At 51.1% G+C, this 17082-nt stretch overlaps 3 protein-coding genes across 3 annotated transcripts; all 3 read right to left on the reverse strand.

Annotated features, from left to right (window-relative positions):
• Positions 1-706: 706 nt before the first annotated feature.
• CTHT_0059430 (uncharacterized protein) lies at positions 707-4150 on the reverse strand (the record flags this gene model as incomplete). The annotated part of the gene is made up of 4 exons (XM_006696198.1): positions 707-1487; positions 1788-3799; positions 3857-3963; positions 4018-4150. 4 exons carry the CDS (start codon positions 4148-4150, stop codon positions 707-709), a joined length of 3033 nt encoding a protein of 1010 aa, XP_006696261.1.
• A 2011-nt stretch (positions 4151-6161) lies between these two features.
• On the reverse strand, positions 6162-8772 carry CTHT_0059440 (uncharacterized protein; the record flags this gene model as incomplete). Its single annotated transcript, XM_006696199.1, has 4 exons — positions 6162-6473; positions 6530-8143; positions 8250-8591; positions 8674-8772. 4 exons carry the CDS (start codon positions 8770-8772, stop codon positions 6162-6164), a joined length of 2367 nt encoding a protein of 788 aa, XP_006696262.1.
• Positions 8773-12123: 3351 nt separating this feature from the next.
• On the reverse strand, positions 12124-14015 carry CTHT_0059450 (putative monocarboxylic acid transmembrane transporter protein; the record flags this gene model as incomplete). The annotated part of the gene is made up of 7 exons (XM_006696200.1): positions 12124-12161; positions 12227-12327; positions 12426-12750; positions 12830-13329; positions 13414-13498; positions 13596-13750; positions 13846-14015. 7 exons carry the CDS (start codon positions 14013-14015, stop codon positions 12124-12126), a joined length of 1374 nt encoding a protein of 457 aa, XP_006696263.1.
• Between the last annotated feature and the right edge of the window lie 3067 nt (positions 14016-17082).

Below are 17082 nucleotides of genomic sequence, written 5' to 3' on the forward strand. Positions count from 1 at the left end.
CGTTTTATTGTGGTAAGATGAACGTTTATCTAACATCCTGCAGCAATCCTTGGGCATGCGAAGCATTTGCCAGGCCCGGTTGACTGACCAGCTGTTTCTCACTCTCAGACACGGGGCCTGTTGTGCAGGTCAATGTGGCTAGTCACTTCTTCCACGATCTGCGGTCAGCAAGGTAGAAAAAGCGACAGCCAAATCATGAGCCTGCAACAATAAACAGCGCCTACTTTGAAAGTCCTCTACTCGGACTCTAACTCAGCCTTTCAACTTGATTGGATGCTTCAGGTTTCACATTACTGCCCCAAAGTCCTTTTCGGGATTCTAGAAAGGATGCGAAGAGTGTACAAGGGCTTACACCACAACTCTAGAGTGTTCAGGAGTCAGAGACAACGTTTACATAACGATCTTGCAAACTTCTAAAGCATTAGGCGCAAGTGTGCACACAGTGGCTAGTTATTCAATGCTAGAAAAAGGGGAGAATTATGAGCATATAACAAGGCATTGATGTAACTACACTCTGCGAACATCTAAACCATGCAGCCGAGAAGGATTATAGTTCGAGTCCGTAAAGATAACAGTACGCGTGTCATTGAACAGCAAACCAGTATACGTCATTGAAGACCACATCCAGTCTGCGCTGAGACTTAATGCAGGACTGACATGCGCAAGACATTTTCGAAGAGAGCCCGGTAATGCAGTAGGTTGCTTATTACCCAATATGAGTGAAAAGCCTTGCATCATACTCCCCATAATAAGCTGATCCGGACCGACGGTCAACAGGCCAGGTCTCGGGCGCACTACTGCCCCTGGGCCCATCTCTGGGGACAACTGGCTGACCGCCGTAGAGGAGGCGCGATTCGTGACTGGGATGAGGGCCCGCATCGCCACGGTATACTCTCCGCTCTTCATACGCATACCTGGGATCTGGTTCGCGTCGCACTGGGCGCCGGATATAGTATTCACCATTCTCGTCTATTACGTGGACGATTTCATATGCCTCAATTGGAGCCCATGATCTGGTCCGTGACTCATCTGGATAGCGGCGATATTCAGCATCTGGTGGGAATGCATCATAGCCACGATCGTTCGGTCGTCGTGCGTGATACCTGAAGTAGTCCTCCTCGGCATGCCGTGAGCCGGGATAAGCGGGCCGAGAGCGCCCCGCACCATTCGGGTTACTCTCGAAAGGTTCCATGACAGAGTGTGGTACGTGTCCGAGAGGTCTTCCTGGTGAGCTGGGCTCCCTGTGAGAAGGCGAATCATGCCGCCGGTCTCTAATGGGAGACTTCGTATGACTACCGTGGTCTACATGTGGAGGGGGTGAATGTGCTGTCAAACCAGAAACGGATTCACGGCCTCCGATGGTGGAACTGCCCTCTGCAAACCGGCCAGTATTCGACTCGCGGCCATAAGATTGAGAGTGCGAAGGGTATCTTTGCACAAGGCGTGACTCCAACGCATCAAGCAAATTAGGGGTTTCTTCTTTGATCCTGGAGGAAGCTGTATAGCGATGCACAGGACTAGGGTTTTGGTTGAGCTGGGATGACTGAGTCACCAATCGGGATGTTTCCTGATTGTACACAGCAGCTCGTGACCCTGGGGATCTGTGCCTCTCAACAGCTGAATGTGCCGATGGAGTCCCAGAATGCTCAGTGTACCGTTTCCCGCGTATGTCGAAATCCTTCCGTGATGACTCCCTATCATTTATGTTGGCTCCCGCACAATGCGCATGGCTAGATGAAATGCTTCTCCCTTTCCCGCTTCCTGTCCGATCCCTCCCAGTCACTGACAGTGCTTCGGATCTAAGGAGGAATGGTAGCGCGGCTGCTATTAATTCTTTTTCATACTCATTCAGGTCAAGGTATGAAAGGTCTTTGATGTCCCCTAGGAATACCATGTCTTCCACCCAGTCGAGCCGAGGCGGGCTATGATGAGCGGGCTGCTGCTCCATTGGTGCCACATGCTTGATTTGGAAATGGTTTGCCAGCTGTGGGAGAGAAAAGGACTTTCGATCTCGTTCCACAGTCAATTGGTTGTCCAAGTGTAGATGACAAGCCTTGCAAATGAGTCCATTGACATTGCGGACCGGGCGCATATCCTTATGGTTGGACAGGCCATCGATAAACAACGAAAGCGGAGGGTTTTCATGAAACCTAGATCGAAACCTTTTGGCTGTGTGATGGATTGTGACGTAAACCTTCACGTTACCAGGAAGATTGCTGATCGCTCCGAGCAAACGCCAAAGTTCGCGTGAGTTTCGGGCAATATCATCCAGCCTTAGCTGATACAGGTCGGGGAAGGCTGGGGGTTGAGCAGGCACATGCGAAGAATTTGCGTTGCTAGAATATGATCCATAAGGTCGTTCGTAGTGCCCAGGTTGAGAGGGTGCATAACCGTGCGCCGGCTCGGGGTTAGGCACAGGCAGCTGTGAAGGAATGGGGACTTGACGGGGCGGCGGATAGGGAGCAGGTGGAACTGGATAAGATGAGGTAGTCTCGTACGTGGGTGGCGGCACAACTGGAGGAACTACAGGCACTGGATGGTACTGTTGCGAAGGAGGAAGAGGTTGTGGTGGTGGTGGTTGGCAATAATCTCCATACACTGGGGGATTGTATCCGTATCCTGTTGGTGGTGGATAAATTGGAAGCTGAGAAGGCGCGGCGGGGGCTGGTGGGTAGGGGTAACTTGCCGGCGCGGGCGTGTGGGCTGCAAGTTGATATCCCCCGGAGCCGTGTTTGTATACCGGAGGGAAAGACGGAGCGGACTGCCTGGCAGGCCTAGGCTCTGCCCTAAACGGAGGATGTTTCGGCCACTCGGCTCTCCAGTATACAACAGCATTTCCGCGGCTAAGTGCCGTTGTGTGCTTCGCTGCATAATGCTGAATGACTCCTTCGAATCCGTAAGCCCTGCAGTTCCCTTCGCAGTCATTGCAGTAGAAGATCTCCTTGCGAAAACGGTCGGTAAGGGGCCTTATTTTGGTGTCAAAGATCCATTTCATGTTTTCCAGGGTCAGCTTCTGCGTGAAGGGCCCGTCAGGCGGATCGACAGGGAGCTTCTTGTTTGCTGCCCTGGCAGCAGCATGCTCCTTCTCGACTTCAGTGTAGAACCGCTTGCGGACATAGAGCAGGACTTCTACGGCAAACCGCGAGCAGTTGTCTTTCGTCACCTTTTCTTTCGCCAAGAGCTCCCGTATGATTTTGTCGGTGTAGCCAGATATCTTGGCACGAAGAGGGGCTTGGACTTCTTCCCATTCCTTGTCAATACGGTCTCGGGCCTCTTTGGAAAGGGCCATGGTTAACTCCAGGCCTTGGAGATGCTGTTGTCCCGGGGTATTTGCTGCATTACCCTCGCCGTCCCCGACATCTCGAAGCTTCTCTGCATTCGGGCGCGCCGAAGTGGAAGATGATGTCTCAGTCAGGGAAGGTTTGCGGATGGCGGAAGCAGCAGGGAGCTTTTTCGCGTAGTCTGGATATAGAAGCGAGCGCATCTTAACAACCCCTCCAGAAGACTCCCATTTCTCCCACTTCGCGGACTCCTGCCGCAGGTCGCTGCCGCGATCTGGCAAGCCCTTTAGCCACTCGCCCATGGTCCCTTGACCCATGTCCTTGACTTGGAGGAATTCTTCAATCAAGGCTTGGTAGTCGGACGAAAGATACAGCTTCCTAAGCTTTGTATCGGAAGGCAAGGAAGCCTGCTTTAGGGTAGTGCTCGAAAACACATGCTGATCTTTTGTAACAAGCACAAAAGGGAGAGCCGGCAGGATAGCGACTGGGGTTAGCGAAGATACCAACAAGTCTTGCTCCTGTAAAACCGTTAGACAGGACGGACAGATAGAGCAGTTAGGTGGCCGGTTGCCTACCTCCAAGGTGTTTTCCAGCAGACAGGAACCGCAGAAGCGAGCACCAAATGCCCAAATAGCCGCCACACCATCTCGTCCAGGCCCCGGAGATCGGCTCCCAGGGGCCCCTGTTGCGGACGACCGTTCATCAAGCTTGCCACAATGTTGACATCTGTGCGAACATGCAAGCCGCCACATCTCCAGCTCAGTCTTGGAGCGAAGAGGGGTCGGCATTTGCGGCCAGAAAAGACGTCTTGAAGCCTGCCAGATAGCGTTGGGCTTCAGGACGCGCTCGGGTTTGACAGAGGCAGGCATGTCTCTGTTGACAGATGAAGCAGGATCAAGATAGAGATTGAACAGTTTGTTGACAGTCAACAACCTGCCCAAGGTCTTGGGGGGACAAAAAGTAAAAACACGATGCCAGATTTCAGGGCAGACAAGGGACTTGTCTGAGCACAACGAAGTCCCTGGAAGCAACCTGGCCCGCTTGAGAGCCCCCTGGCTATTGTCGATGCTGATGTCAAGCGACCGGCGTCGCTTAAAAGAAGTTGGGCGTTCTGACTGAACTGTTCTTCCATCGCCATGCCCATGGCGGGACAAAGCTGTGGCCGTGTCATGAAGACCGACACTCATCTTACAAGTGTCGGCGTCCTTGTTGAGTCTTGAAGTCATAAGGGCTGATGTCTCCTTTAAATCAAACGAACCAATGTTGCGGTCCGAGGGCTCATTTGAGGAGCTAGAAACAGGGCCAACTTGGCCTTTATGCTCACCATTTGGCGGTGCTGCACTTGTAGACATTAGGGAAATGGAAAGAGAAGAGACGAGTCCGGAAGGGAATTCAACTGGATAGTGCAATGGGGCTGCCACATCAGAAGATGGTCAGATTGATGGTGATATAAGAGGGGAAACAGGCATATGGCAAGCGGGTTAACACTTGTCAGAGGCGATGAAGAGAAACGCAGGGCAACGACCATCAGATAGATCGTTGTCCACGGCGGAGAGCTAACAGCGCGATGCGCAGTGCTGAGGCGTATTCGACGTGAGACGTCTTTTTGAATCAGTGGGAGCTGGCCGCGAGTTAGAGATGCATCTGGTGTTCAACCTTCAATCCGGAGCTACCAAGGGCAAGTTCTGGAATCTGGGTGCAGCAGTTGTCCACCAAGCACTGGCGATTTAAGCTGCAAAGCCCTCGAGCCCGAGTAATATGCGGTCCGCAAGTTCACGTACTCGAAACTGTGTAAGAGTGGGAGAAAGAGCCCCGCGACTAGGGAGACTGATAGGGAGCTCTCGGCCACCCTTTTGCGGGAGTGATTCGGAATACCTTAATTGGGCTAATGGTGGATGTTTGATGTGAGAGAGACGAGGTGCACACAGACTCTGTGTGCGTGGTGCACGGTGACGGCCTTGACGTGAGGGTGTTGTTGCAAGAATGCTTTTGGTGGATGTACAAAAAATGGTGGGATTGAAGTCGCGACGGAGATCTTTAGAGCGGTTGTGCTGCTCGGACTATTCGGGCTTGGAAAAGACCACTGTTCCAAAAAAAGGAATAGTCCGATCTACCTAGTAGGGTGACTCTCACGTGCAATTAGGGCCCCGCGAGGCTGAACGGCAGATCCGTACCCACAATAGCCCCGCTGGGCCTTCTCAGCAGCGAGTCCCATTAACCGTAAGGCACCAACGATGACACCCTTTGCCCTCCGTCAAGGACTCCCTAGGGTGTTTCTCACAAGGCACGATCAGTGAGCAACAGATAAGCGCTCAACGTATTTTGCTCTGTAAACCGTGGAATGATGCTGTTTTGTTTTAGAACCAGATTATTTTGTATATTCAAGGATATGTACTACATTATCCGTACACGGGGACAACTCTGCTGCATGGGGGACACCTCGACTGTCCACCTCTGCGTACGGTCTTACATCCATATAGACAGTTCACTCTTCCAATGATCGAACAGACAGTCTGCCAGTACATTCCTGGAGTGTTTGATCGGGAGACGAAGATTTGAGAAGACTCAGGCCGTCTGAACTCATCCAGGGATTTCTCAATCCTGCTTAGTCCTCATCTTATGTCGGAACCTTTCAGACTTCACTTTGCTGGCCTCAAAAACAAAGAGTGCTTGCTTCGTCCAAGAATAAAGTCTTCGTATGGATAAAGGAACCATCCGCCCGCAACACCAGTCAACATACAACATACACTGCCGCCCAGTCCGCCCAGTCCAACGCCCCCGCTCGTTACCCATCTCTTAAGTTCAACGCAATATACAGAACGACTATCGTGGCAGCAATGGGCTGGCATCTCGATCAGAAGTCATGCAGGCCATCGCCTTCTAGACAACCTCGCCAATGATCTTGGCAGCCTCCCGATACGTCTGGAGCAGCTTCTCGCATTTCTCGCGCTCCTTCTTGACGGCATCATCCTCATAGAGGAGCTCCTCGAAGAGCGACTCCTTGTACAGCTCGCTGACAAGACGATTTTGAACAGTCTCCTTGCAGTAGTTAACAAGAAGATGCATGATAGCCTTGGGAACTTGATCAGCGATCATCTCCCGCACAATGTTGAAGTATGAGGTGATCAAGGCCCGGATCAGCTCGGTCTCCATCGCTTCCCTTTCAGTCATGGCAAGCTCGTCACTATTGGCCTAATGTAACTGTCAGCTTCCAGAAGGAGCTAAGTGCACGGAACAAGACTTCTTACCGGATCATTGGCTTTTGCGCCCTGCGTGTAATCCAGGTTGTCATCTGCCCGCATGGACCGGATAGGGGACCGCAGCGTCCCTTTCTCTTCTGGCCGTCTGAAGCTTTGGCTGAATGTCGGCTCAACCGACTGGCTGACGTGGCGCCCAATATTGGCATTGGGCAGAGGGGCTGGAGTCGTCGCGGCACCATCCTTTCCGAAAAAGTAATTGAGGAAGGAGTCCTTGGCATTGCCCAAGGACTGCCCGTTGAACCGAGAGGGCGACTGAGAGCGGGCGCCGTTGAGCGCAGCCGAGATGCCGCCAGGAGTGCCGACATCACGAACAGCCGGTGAGAGGCTCCGCGATGCCTTTCCAGGGGCTTTTCGGATCACAACAGTATCTGGCCTGTCTACCGAGGCATTGTCATCTTCCTCATTCGCTGGGGTCTCAGTTCCGTTGGCACCAAGCTCCTTCATCCTCCTGCGCTCACGCCTCTCGCGTTCTTCCTGAATCAACCGCTTCCTCTCCCTTTCTTGTCTCTGGCTGACAATCTGGCTCATGGCTGCGGCAGCACCCACGAAATTGGGATGGTTGGTGTTAATGTAGGCTCTTTGAATAGCAATCAGAGACTCGACGTAAGCAGATGCAGGCCCTAGCCGCTCACGGAGAAGGTCTGAGACGACTTCAATAAGCTTCGCCTGCAGCCGAGGGAACCGAGACAGCTCAGTAGATCCACAGGTATGGCAGATCTTGATTAGCTCCTCATAGACAAGCTCGACACAGCGTTGGCTTGGGGGCTCGAGAAGCTTGATCTGGGGCTTGACAAGCAGGTCAAAGGCCATCTCGGGCACAAAGAGGCTCGGCCTCGGGCCAGTAGAGTTGCGGATCGCAGTGCGGATATCGGCAGCCGACAGATTTTGAGTAGGATCGATGGATTCCAAAGAGCTGCCAAAAACAGAGTTGAATATATAGTAGATTCGGGCACCACCGCAAAGCTCCTTGGTTGAGATCTCAGTCGAAGTACCGTCGATCGAGGAGATGAAGGATGTCGCGAAACGGGTCATGAGCTGGAGGATCAGAGAACCGCGATGCTCCTTGCCGCTGAAGTGCATATCACCATAGCTGGCAAGTTCCTGCTGGGTCTGGCCCATGAGAGTATTCAGACGAGCCTTAATATCCGGTAGGCGGTCTCGGATATGAGCCATCAAGGTCTGGTTAAGGGTTTTGGCCAGGAATTGGGTACCGCAGCGGTTTGCAATGTTCCTGTACGCAGGGTGGTGTCTGAAAAACTCAGCCTCGGCCTTAAGGGCCTCAGACATGGGCTTGTTGCCCTGAATATCCTGCTGTGACCGGTTCACGACACCAATCCAGCCTAGCTTCAGGGGGTAGACCCTCCCAGTCAGGATATCGAGTGCGTTGGTGCCGTGGTCCATCAAGTCGACCTTGGTCAGTACACCAATTGTCCTCCGTCCCAGGGGGTCGACGTGCCTGGCAAGTTTGAGGGCTTCCGAGTTGACAATGTCGACATTTGCCGGGGACACAGCAAGAATGATGCTGTTTGGCTTGGCGATATACTCAGAAATAAGGTTTCGCGTCTGCTTTTCAATGTCGGTTGGTTGGTCGCCGATAGGAACCTAAAGCAACGATGGTCAGATCGTGGCCGGACAGGGCTGAGCGTGGGGAAATGTGGGTTCTTGCCTTTGTAAGACCGGGGAGGTCAACCAGGGTCAGGTTCAAGACGTGGGGCGAAAAAATCTTGAGGTTGATGGGTTGGCGGTTTATGCCCTTATTGGTGCCTGCCACTCTTGCGGTCTCATTCTCGATCTCGCGCTTGACGTCTTCAAAATTTGTGAAGCGCCGGTTTGGGATGTGATGGAACTCGGCCCATTCATTCCGAGCAGCCTGGCCAGGGACGCCATAGCTGGGCGTCGGGTCATCTTCAGCGTCGTCCTTCGGGACATTGATGAGCTGCAAGATAAGGGGTCTGCGAGTGACGATGCCGGCGCCACGGGGCAGGAAGTCTCGCCCAACGATGTTCTCCAACACCGAGGACTTGCCGGCGGACTGGGAACCGACAACAACCTGCAGGGCGTATACAACATTAGCATCGACTGGAGGAAGGATGTCTTTGTAAGGAGCGCAAGTTGGCGGGAGCCGGGCATACAATCTGCGGGAGATCTAATGAGTCATTTCCGATAGTGTTAAAGACAAGATCCTGCAGCTTGTTAACAGTCCTCAGCAGGTCGTCGCCGAGGGCAGCCATGGCGGCAGTCGTGCAGCCGGGACTGGCGGCTGGGGTTCTAAACGATGTTTGATAGCAAAGTGGAGGGACCCGAGCAAAGGCACGCAGGCAAACGGTAGCGTTTGCGGCTCTTGAAGGCTCAAAAATGCTGCTAGCAGAAACGCACGAGAAGATGCAGCGCCGTCGAAGATCGCAGCGATGCCGCTACGAGCCTGAGGTCGCGGGGACACAATTTGGAGAAAGGAAGAAAGCTGGAGGCTGGCGGGGTGATGGGTCTTTAGTGCTGGCGGTTGGGTAGACGTCGTCAGGCCCGAACAAAATCTACACAGTAGAGATTTAAAACTGGGGCGATCCGGGACTTGGCCGCCATGGGTATGGGTACCCGCGAAAAAACAGTGGAAGAATGCAACGGGGCGCAACCATCACTTGGCCAAAGCTTATGCGAGCCCGGCTAGCGGGGCCCAGCTGGTTCCACTATGGGTCAGTGAGGTGCCTAGGGCATCAATCTCGATGGCTTCCAAGTTCCCTGCGACCAGCTCGCTGATTCGGCGATCGCTTCCTTGATAATCGGCGATTCAAGCCGATTGGCTCCAGATCAGCTCACGAAACGCAGGCAGTATTGCGATCTCTCCCGGAAGTTTATACGCGTTGCTCCTCAGTTCGTTGAGGTTTCCAACTGTTCCCTTCTCCTTCATTTGTAAGGTTATTGACGTTTTGTGCTCTCTTTGGCTCTGCAGTTGCTTGGGTTGCTGTTATTTGACGTTGGTATGCTCAAGCCCTTCCAAGTCGCAGCAGTTTCCCAGCCCAACTGCATCTTTTGACCTCCTTGCCCTCCATCGGCCAACCCGATGTCGACAAGTAACCTTGACAGCTGACTTTCTGATACAACAGTTAGTAGCTGTTGTCTCAGAGACCCGCCTTGTTTGGCTAGGTGCACATCGTCTCAACAGCCCCGCAGCTACTTTACTTAGTGACCCGGGCAGTTTTTTACAAAGAGATGAGTACCTTTGGCAGTCCAGGTGGGCAGTTGCCCTTGACGAAGCCGACTCCGTATGTGATTCGTCAGGAAGTATTGGATGTAAAGTGAGGATTAACCATACTTTTCCTCTTTCTATCTGCAGACCGCAGAGAGGAAGCTTTCCCCTCGACCACGACGGCAAGTATGCCTGAACCAGGTTGCTCTGATCACTATTTACTCATATGACACGGCAGGAGAGTGCAAAAGCTCCATGATGGAGTACCTGAGCTGCCTCAAGAAAGTGAAGGGGGTCAACGAGGAAGAATGTCGTCAACTCGCCAAGAACTACCTAGCTTGCCGCATGGACCGGTTTGTTCTACCCAATGTTTTCTTTTGCTCAACGGACAAGCTGATATGTGAATTGTAGGAATCTAATGGCAAAAGATGACTTCAAGAACTTGGGGTTCAAGGACGACAGCACGAAAGCTTCTGAGAGCAATGAGAAAGGAGTCAAAGGGGAGCTTCTTTGGTAACCCGTCTATACGATGATACAACCAATGGCCAAAACGGCTACCATTAATGACCTCACAATTCTCAGAAAGGCAGCAGGAGGTAGGAACTCCACCGAGAGTGTTTTTGCATGGCCATGGCAAGAAACAAGTGTGGTCTGCTCACTCACTGTATGTGGGGTTGCTCTGCTGACAGCCACATGCTTGGGTCGTCTCTTAAAGTAACTCCCCAAGTTCTGTTACCACACTACCTCGGCTTCGGTTTCTGCCGGAGCTTATGCCAAACTATTTATGTCTGCACATATAATGTCTGAGGGAGCAATCCATCTGTGTATATCGATGATAGAAATTTCATTACCTGTCTCAAGTTATAGGTTTTGTTGTAATACATTTAGTTTTCAGCTGTCTTTTCAAGCCTGATGAAGGCCTCATCATGCTTTACCTCCCGTAGCCAGATGCTATGGGCAGCCTCCAAGGCGCACCACAAAGCTCCTTTCATCTCTTACAACATTGTCGGGAAGCAGGTTTGAGCTTCAATACCTTTGTCTAATATAGTCTTTGTGTTGCATGCTGACTTGAGGTCAAGTTGATGGAACATGCCACCAGTGGCGAGCAGTTCGATCAATGCAGACAGATTTATGATGCTTTACGCCGACCTCAACAGAACCGAAGGGAACATCTCCCACTCAGTCTACAGCAGAAGAGGCACACTTTTCTCTCTGAAGATGTGTGCATGAATCTGCTTCGTGAAGTGGGTGGAATAAATTGTGGCGTTGATTCAGGCCCTGGCGTCCGAAGATATCTGGCCATTGGCATGGACAAGTCTGCGCGTTCACCATGCATACTAGCATCGCCAACAACTGACGAGTGCCAACTGAAGAGCACACTGAAGCAATATCCTTTTGATTACGAGACCGGGCCAAACGAGCTTGCGATTGAACGCATCGCACATTACTTGCAGCTGAGTCAGAAGGAAAGCACAGTCAACTCATTGCGCCGCCTTGTGAAGAGCCTGGCCTCACTATTCTATGACAAGAGAGCAACCTTTCTGTCAACCTCCATTGTTGAGCGCCTCGGCGAAGTGAAGGTTGTCAACGCACACTTCAGCCTTGATAAGGACAATGATTCTTTCCTAATCCATGATGGGCAAGAATCTCACTGAACCAGCGCGAAATCCTTCACGTCCAAAAAGCGACTGAAGTGTGTTGATGGTTGTGAAACAGAACCTCGGCATGGTTCCATATACTTTAACAGAGGTTTTTTAACATAAACATCATAGATACAATTGCGGCCTTTGCCGCTTGTCTTTGGAACGGACTGAGTAGCCAACAATTTAACGGCACCTGGATCTATTTAAGATTTGCAAATGTGAGTCCCGTTTCAAATAACGTCAGCTTAATGGTGCGAGCAGTGACGAGTTGCCAATTGGTGCTGGAGTGCTATGGATGGTAACAGATGTTGCTAGAGCAACTACGTGGAGAAAGGGATCATTGCAGGGACTGAATCACCGGTCTACCACTCATGATGTTGGGGAATTTATAGACCAGGTTGGAGGACCAGCTGGAACTGACTTGACTGTTGACTCGTGTGACCTATTTGACATGCATAACTCTTACTTTGTATTTATATTCACAATCCCTCTGAGTTTTCAGTTCATAGTTTAACCTAACTCATTGCAAAATTTAAAAAAAATGAAACAATGAGGACAGGACAATCATGTGCTGTTTGTGATTTAACACATCCTCTAATTGAACGACATGTAACTAAGTTCTCATGGCAATATCTGCTATACTTTCTTCACAGCAATAATACAGTGGAGATGCGAGCCAAACCATTGCCATCTGTTTTTGGGCTGTTGAACCTCAGTCCCACAATTAGCTTGTGCATCTTCGCACTTTTGTCTATCTAGACCCAGTAGATCCAGTTGTTGGATTTTCCGGCATCTTAAAACCCATACTAGAGTCATCAATCAGAAACTGTACCTAACCACGGGCAGAGCATCACTTACAGAACAAGAACGAGACCACAAACATTGTTCCTGTGAAGGCTTGAACATTAAGGTATGCATAAATGCCCGATGTCCGGAGGCTTAGGCCGATAACTTCAGCACTGCAAATCAGAAGTTAGCAGGCGCCGTATTAATGAACCAAAGCCAGAAAATTAGAACTCTAGTCACATACAAGGTTGAAGGCAAAACCAATACCAACCAGTATAGAGATAACGCTGCAGGGAATATTAGCGCCAGCCATTTCTCGAGGATAATCTCGGGGGGATGCATTTGAGTGACAGTACCAGCTGGCAACAATTGTAAGCCAACAACCTCGACTCCAACTGGCGCAACACAGGGCCAGATGTTGCCAGCAAACATGCCAAACAAGGCATAGACGATCAAGCCACCAAAGTATTTACCAGCAAAGATCCAAAGGAAGTAAGCGGCAAGGCCTGCAATCAGATTTCCAAGTGCGCCGACATTGATTCTCCCGAGCCGATCACTAGCGAGACCAATCAACGGCCTTCCAAGGCCCTGGGACACTGTTGTCATACACAAGTCGTTAGTTGCCATCCGGATTTCTCTGTGGGGTGTCAAGGATGATGATTGATAGGTTCTCACAGTTGAATATAGCAGCAGCGAGTGATCCTTGACTCGCTGTAAATCCTACAGATTGAGAATAATCCGTGAGAGAAAAGACGACAATTACGTAGGCAATGAGAGAGAAGAAGCCCCAGCCCAGGTATAACCAGTAGTCGAGGTTCTTGAGTAAGCCCTTATGGAAGGGCACAACAATCGCTCCGACAGCCTTATTCCTGTCTTTGACAAGGATGCTGCACACACCATTCACTACAAATGAGACGATAGCCAAGATGCGAAATGCCCAGGCCAGGCCAAGGTTGGAAATCATGGAGTTTGTGGCCAGTGAATAAGTGAGCCCGCCAAAGCCAGAACCACAAGTGGCGACGGCGTTGGCAAAGGAGCGTTTTTTAACGAACCACTGCGGAACAACACCACCTGTGGAGATGAAGCAAAACCCAAGGCCTATTCCAAAACAGAGGCCTTGGCTGAGGAGGAGGTGCCAAACATGGGTAGAAAAGGAAGCACAGATGAAAGAGACCCTAGGGAACGTATATGGCCAGTTAGCTATATGTTCACAGAAGCTAAGATGTGTAAGGAAAGTAGTGGCCGGCCAAATAACTTACGCCTCAAGGACAACGCCACACCGGAGGGTTAGGGAGGTCCCAAACTTGCCAATAGACCAGGTGACAATGGGAGATACCAGCATGGCTGTAGATCAAAGCTATGATGTCAGTCACATTAACGTTCATATCCCTACAAGCACTCATGACCCGAGACGTTGGAAGGTAAACATTGGGGACCATACATGTTGAGATAGAGAGACCGCCCACAAAGGCGAAAGCAAGCGGTGAAGCGCCGGTAATCGTCCCTGACCGTAGATAGTAGGCAAGGAAAACTGCATAAGATGAGTTCAGTCCCCAGGTATGGGCATTAATGAGGAGAACCGCTATGGTCACAACCCTGTTTGGACTGTTAGTTCTCGGTATGGAGCAAAGGAATGTGATATATTTCAAGTTGATTGACATGAGAAAGGCGTAGGTTCAAGGAGAACTGACCAGCCATAACCGCCCTCTTTGAACTCTGTCGTTTCAGGAGACCCAGTCTCTACTTGTGTCTCATCTGATCCAGAGCTCTTCTCTCTCGGGGGCACAACAGCTTCAGCTTGGGCTACTTCCTGCGAGCACACGGGTGCCTCAGGAGCCTGGGTCACGACGCTGGTGGTCATGTTCTGAGCTGTGGTTGAATATAGAGAGGAAGAAGAGTCAATTGAGACAGCCAGGAGTGAATACACTTTGGGGTTGACCCCTATCGAGCCACCATTTGTCGGTTTTCCTTTTCCGATCCTTTTTTACCCCGATACCCTCTGATGGGAGGGGGTGAAGGCTACAAAAAAGGGGAAAGTTAAATAAAAAGGCGGGCGGGGAGACTGGCAGAGGGCTTCTGGGACTGGATCTGGGACGCAAGCTCCTCATTCGCCCTAGTTAGCTAGTATATCTTCGCACATAGGGACGTATCTCGTAGCTGTGTAAGTGCAGCATGTATGTGTTCCAGCGCCATGCTAGTTTTTTTTCTGTTCCCGTGGGCTTCAGGCTTGTTGTTACCCTGTTCCTCTCCACACCCGCCGGGGGCCGGAGCCGGGCCCAGCTGGGTTTAGCGGAGCCGCTTTTGCAGCAGCCATTCCCAAGAGGAGCCACTCCCAGCGTTCCTCCAATCCTCGGCCCGTGTTCTCGAAACGTGCGTGCCCAGTCCCGACTGGCTGGTCCAAGATGCGACGGAAGAGAAGTCGGGGATGTTGTAGCGGTAAGCAACACAGCAACCCAAGAGAAAACAGGAGCCAAGGTTGTTCAACGTTACTTGCGGAACTGTTTCCCGTCTCTACTTGTAAGTGGCTACGTGTGTGCAGTAGACAGCAGTTTGATGGCGCATGTGAACAAGTGGGCGCGCAAAGCAAAACCGGGATTCCGGTACTGTCGGCTCTCGGGACCTCTGCATCGCTGACAAGCAAGCCCAGGCGACAACAGATCCAATAGGCTTCAAAGGCGGCACAAAGCTAGGCGGAACGGAAAACACCACGAATCGTCATTCGCTCAACGGAAGCCAAAGCCTTCTTGACGAGCAGCGAAACGTTGCTTACCTACAGAATTGTAGAGTGGGGGGATAGGAATTTTACAAATAAAAGCTTGAAGTCCTCGACCTGAATGGCCATTACTGAATTAATATTTGCATTAATATTTGCGCCTGCAAATCGGGATGAGGGCGTCATGCGTGGCGTTGTATTAGGCATCATTTAATTTGTATGTTACCCAGCGGTAGGAGCCAAACATGGTCTTGGTTGGCTCCTTCTCAGTGCTCCACAGAAGGCTGCCACACAGTACATAGAATCCCATACATTATCCCACTGAACATATGTCACTTGGGACCTATTGAGCTTATCATCACAAAGCAAACAACACAACTCACTCTACTAAACCTAAAATTAACCAGGCAATATAAAATTCTTTAGAGTTAAGAAATACAATTTTTCAATTGCATCGAGTTAGTATTGATTTTATATCAAGAAATTTTACTAGAATGCAGGTGCTAGCACAATGTCCCAAGCTTAGACCGTGACTTAGATATGTGGGAAAAACGCAAAATCACTCTACCGTTGACCATACAGGAAGAAAGAAGCGCATTATATTTCCAAGTTCATTGAGACATTATCTTTGATTTGGCCGATCTTTAATTTTTTTTAGTTGGAACTATTGCTATTGAGTTTTCGTCGTTGCTGACTTCTGTTTCCTAAATGTATGGGATTCTATGTGACTTGCTCCGTTCAGTAATGATTGCTCCCCCTCCGTGGAACACAGAGAAGAAGACAGCCAAGACCACGTTCGGCCCCTGGACACGTGCCTCATTGGCACTGCAAGCGGGGTACATGTTCACCAAGATGTTGTAGGTGAGCACCCATCGCCTAATCTGTGGCCTGGACTGTATATTGCAAGCCCAGTTTCGTAGCGAAGTGGTAGACGCCAACCGCACAGTCGCAGACCTGTCTGGCCAGACCCTTTGTGTCTGCTTGAAGCAGCCTTCAGATGTATTTGGCATTCGGAGCGTGTTGAGTGGTCAACTGCTGGAGAGGATGGAGCATGTGGAAAACCCGGTGCATTCACCGCTTCGTAGAGTCCACCAGAGAGATGGGATATAAATCGGTCTGCGTATTCCAGGTGAGTACTTGTACCGTCCCATGCGGTGCTCAGCTGGCTCTGGGACTGGCATCCATGAAAGTAAAAGATTGAGAAGACGGGCAAATTTATTGAATGGAGAAAGTGCTCACACCATACGGATTCGCTAACCTGACTCAGGGTCTGGCATGATAAACTGAGAGCGTTTGGAAGGGTAGGCTAGGTATCAGATACGGCACGACTGACGACGACAGGCCTGATTGCCGATGGACAGGACTTCGAGCAAAGAAATGGGAACTCTGCAGTTTCAAGCAGAAACAGCTCAAAGAAACAGCTGGAACGCAGGATCCACTCCCAGCCCCATGCAATTGAGAATCATCAACTCCACAAGATATTCGGATCTGTCTCAACTGGTACTGTGTCGCCCTACCTTCCTGTTAGTGGGAAATTGAGAACTGTGCTGCCCCGACTACTGAAAGCGCCATGGTGGCCACAAGGAGACAAGAGGATTGCAAATAAAAGTCAGGGGACGTCTCACAATGCAAATCACACAGGGCTGCTAACTTTTAGAACCCACGCTGCTGTTAGTCTTTTTATAGGCTGCAGACATCAAGCCAGACTAGATCACTGTGGCATGCCCGACGCTAGCAGGCTTCTGGGGAGCTGGGGTAGCTGCGTGACCTGCTAACAGCTGCGGGCGCTTCCGCCTTCCTTGTTGACCCCTGCCTGGCGGCCCTAGCACAGGGCACAGCACCATCTGTTTGGTCACTGTGGGAACGACCGTGAGTGTTTGCACTGTTTGCCTTGGACGGTCCTGGACCCAATGGCAGGCTGGCAGCCGGCCAATAAACTATGGGGTTATGGTCGACCTTCGTCAGATGAGCTCGCAGGTGCAGACCGGACCCAAACATCTCGACCTCCTTGACTCACCTCGTCCCTTCTGTCCTTCCTCTTGTGCCGTGGCCCAGGGTTGCTGATTGTTTCTGTTGTGTCCCCCAATCCCACAAGGGCAACGTCTCCGTACTGCTGACACCGGAACAGGTTAACAATCGCTTCCCTGGCCTTCGCCGCCTTCCTTCCATGAAGGAGGTGGGTGCATAAATTCCCGACGACGTTATCTTGCGCCGG

The sequence above is a fragment of the Thermochaetoides thermophila genome (genome assembly GCF_000221225.1).
Source record: "Thermochaetoides thermophila DSM 1495 unplaced genomic scaffold scf7180000011821, whole genome shotgun sequence".
Taxonomy (NCBI): domain Eukaryota; kingdom Fungi; phylum Ascomycota; class Sordariomycetes; order Sordariales; family Chaetomiaceae; genus Thermochaetoides; species Thermochaetoides thermophila.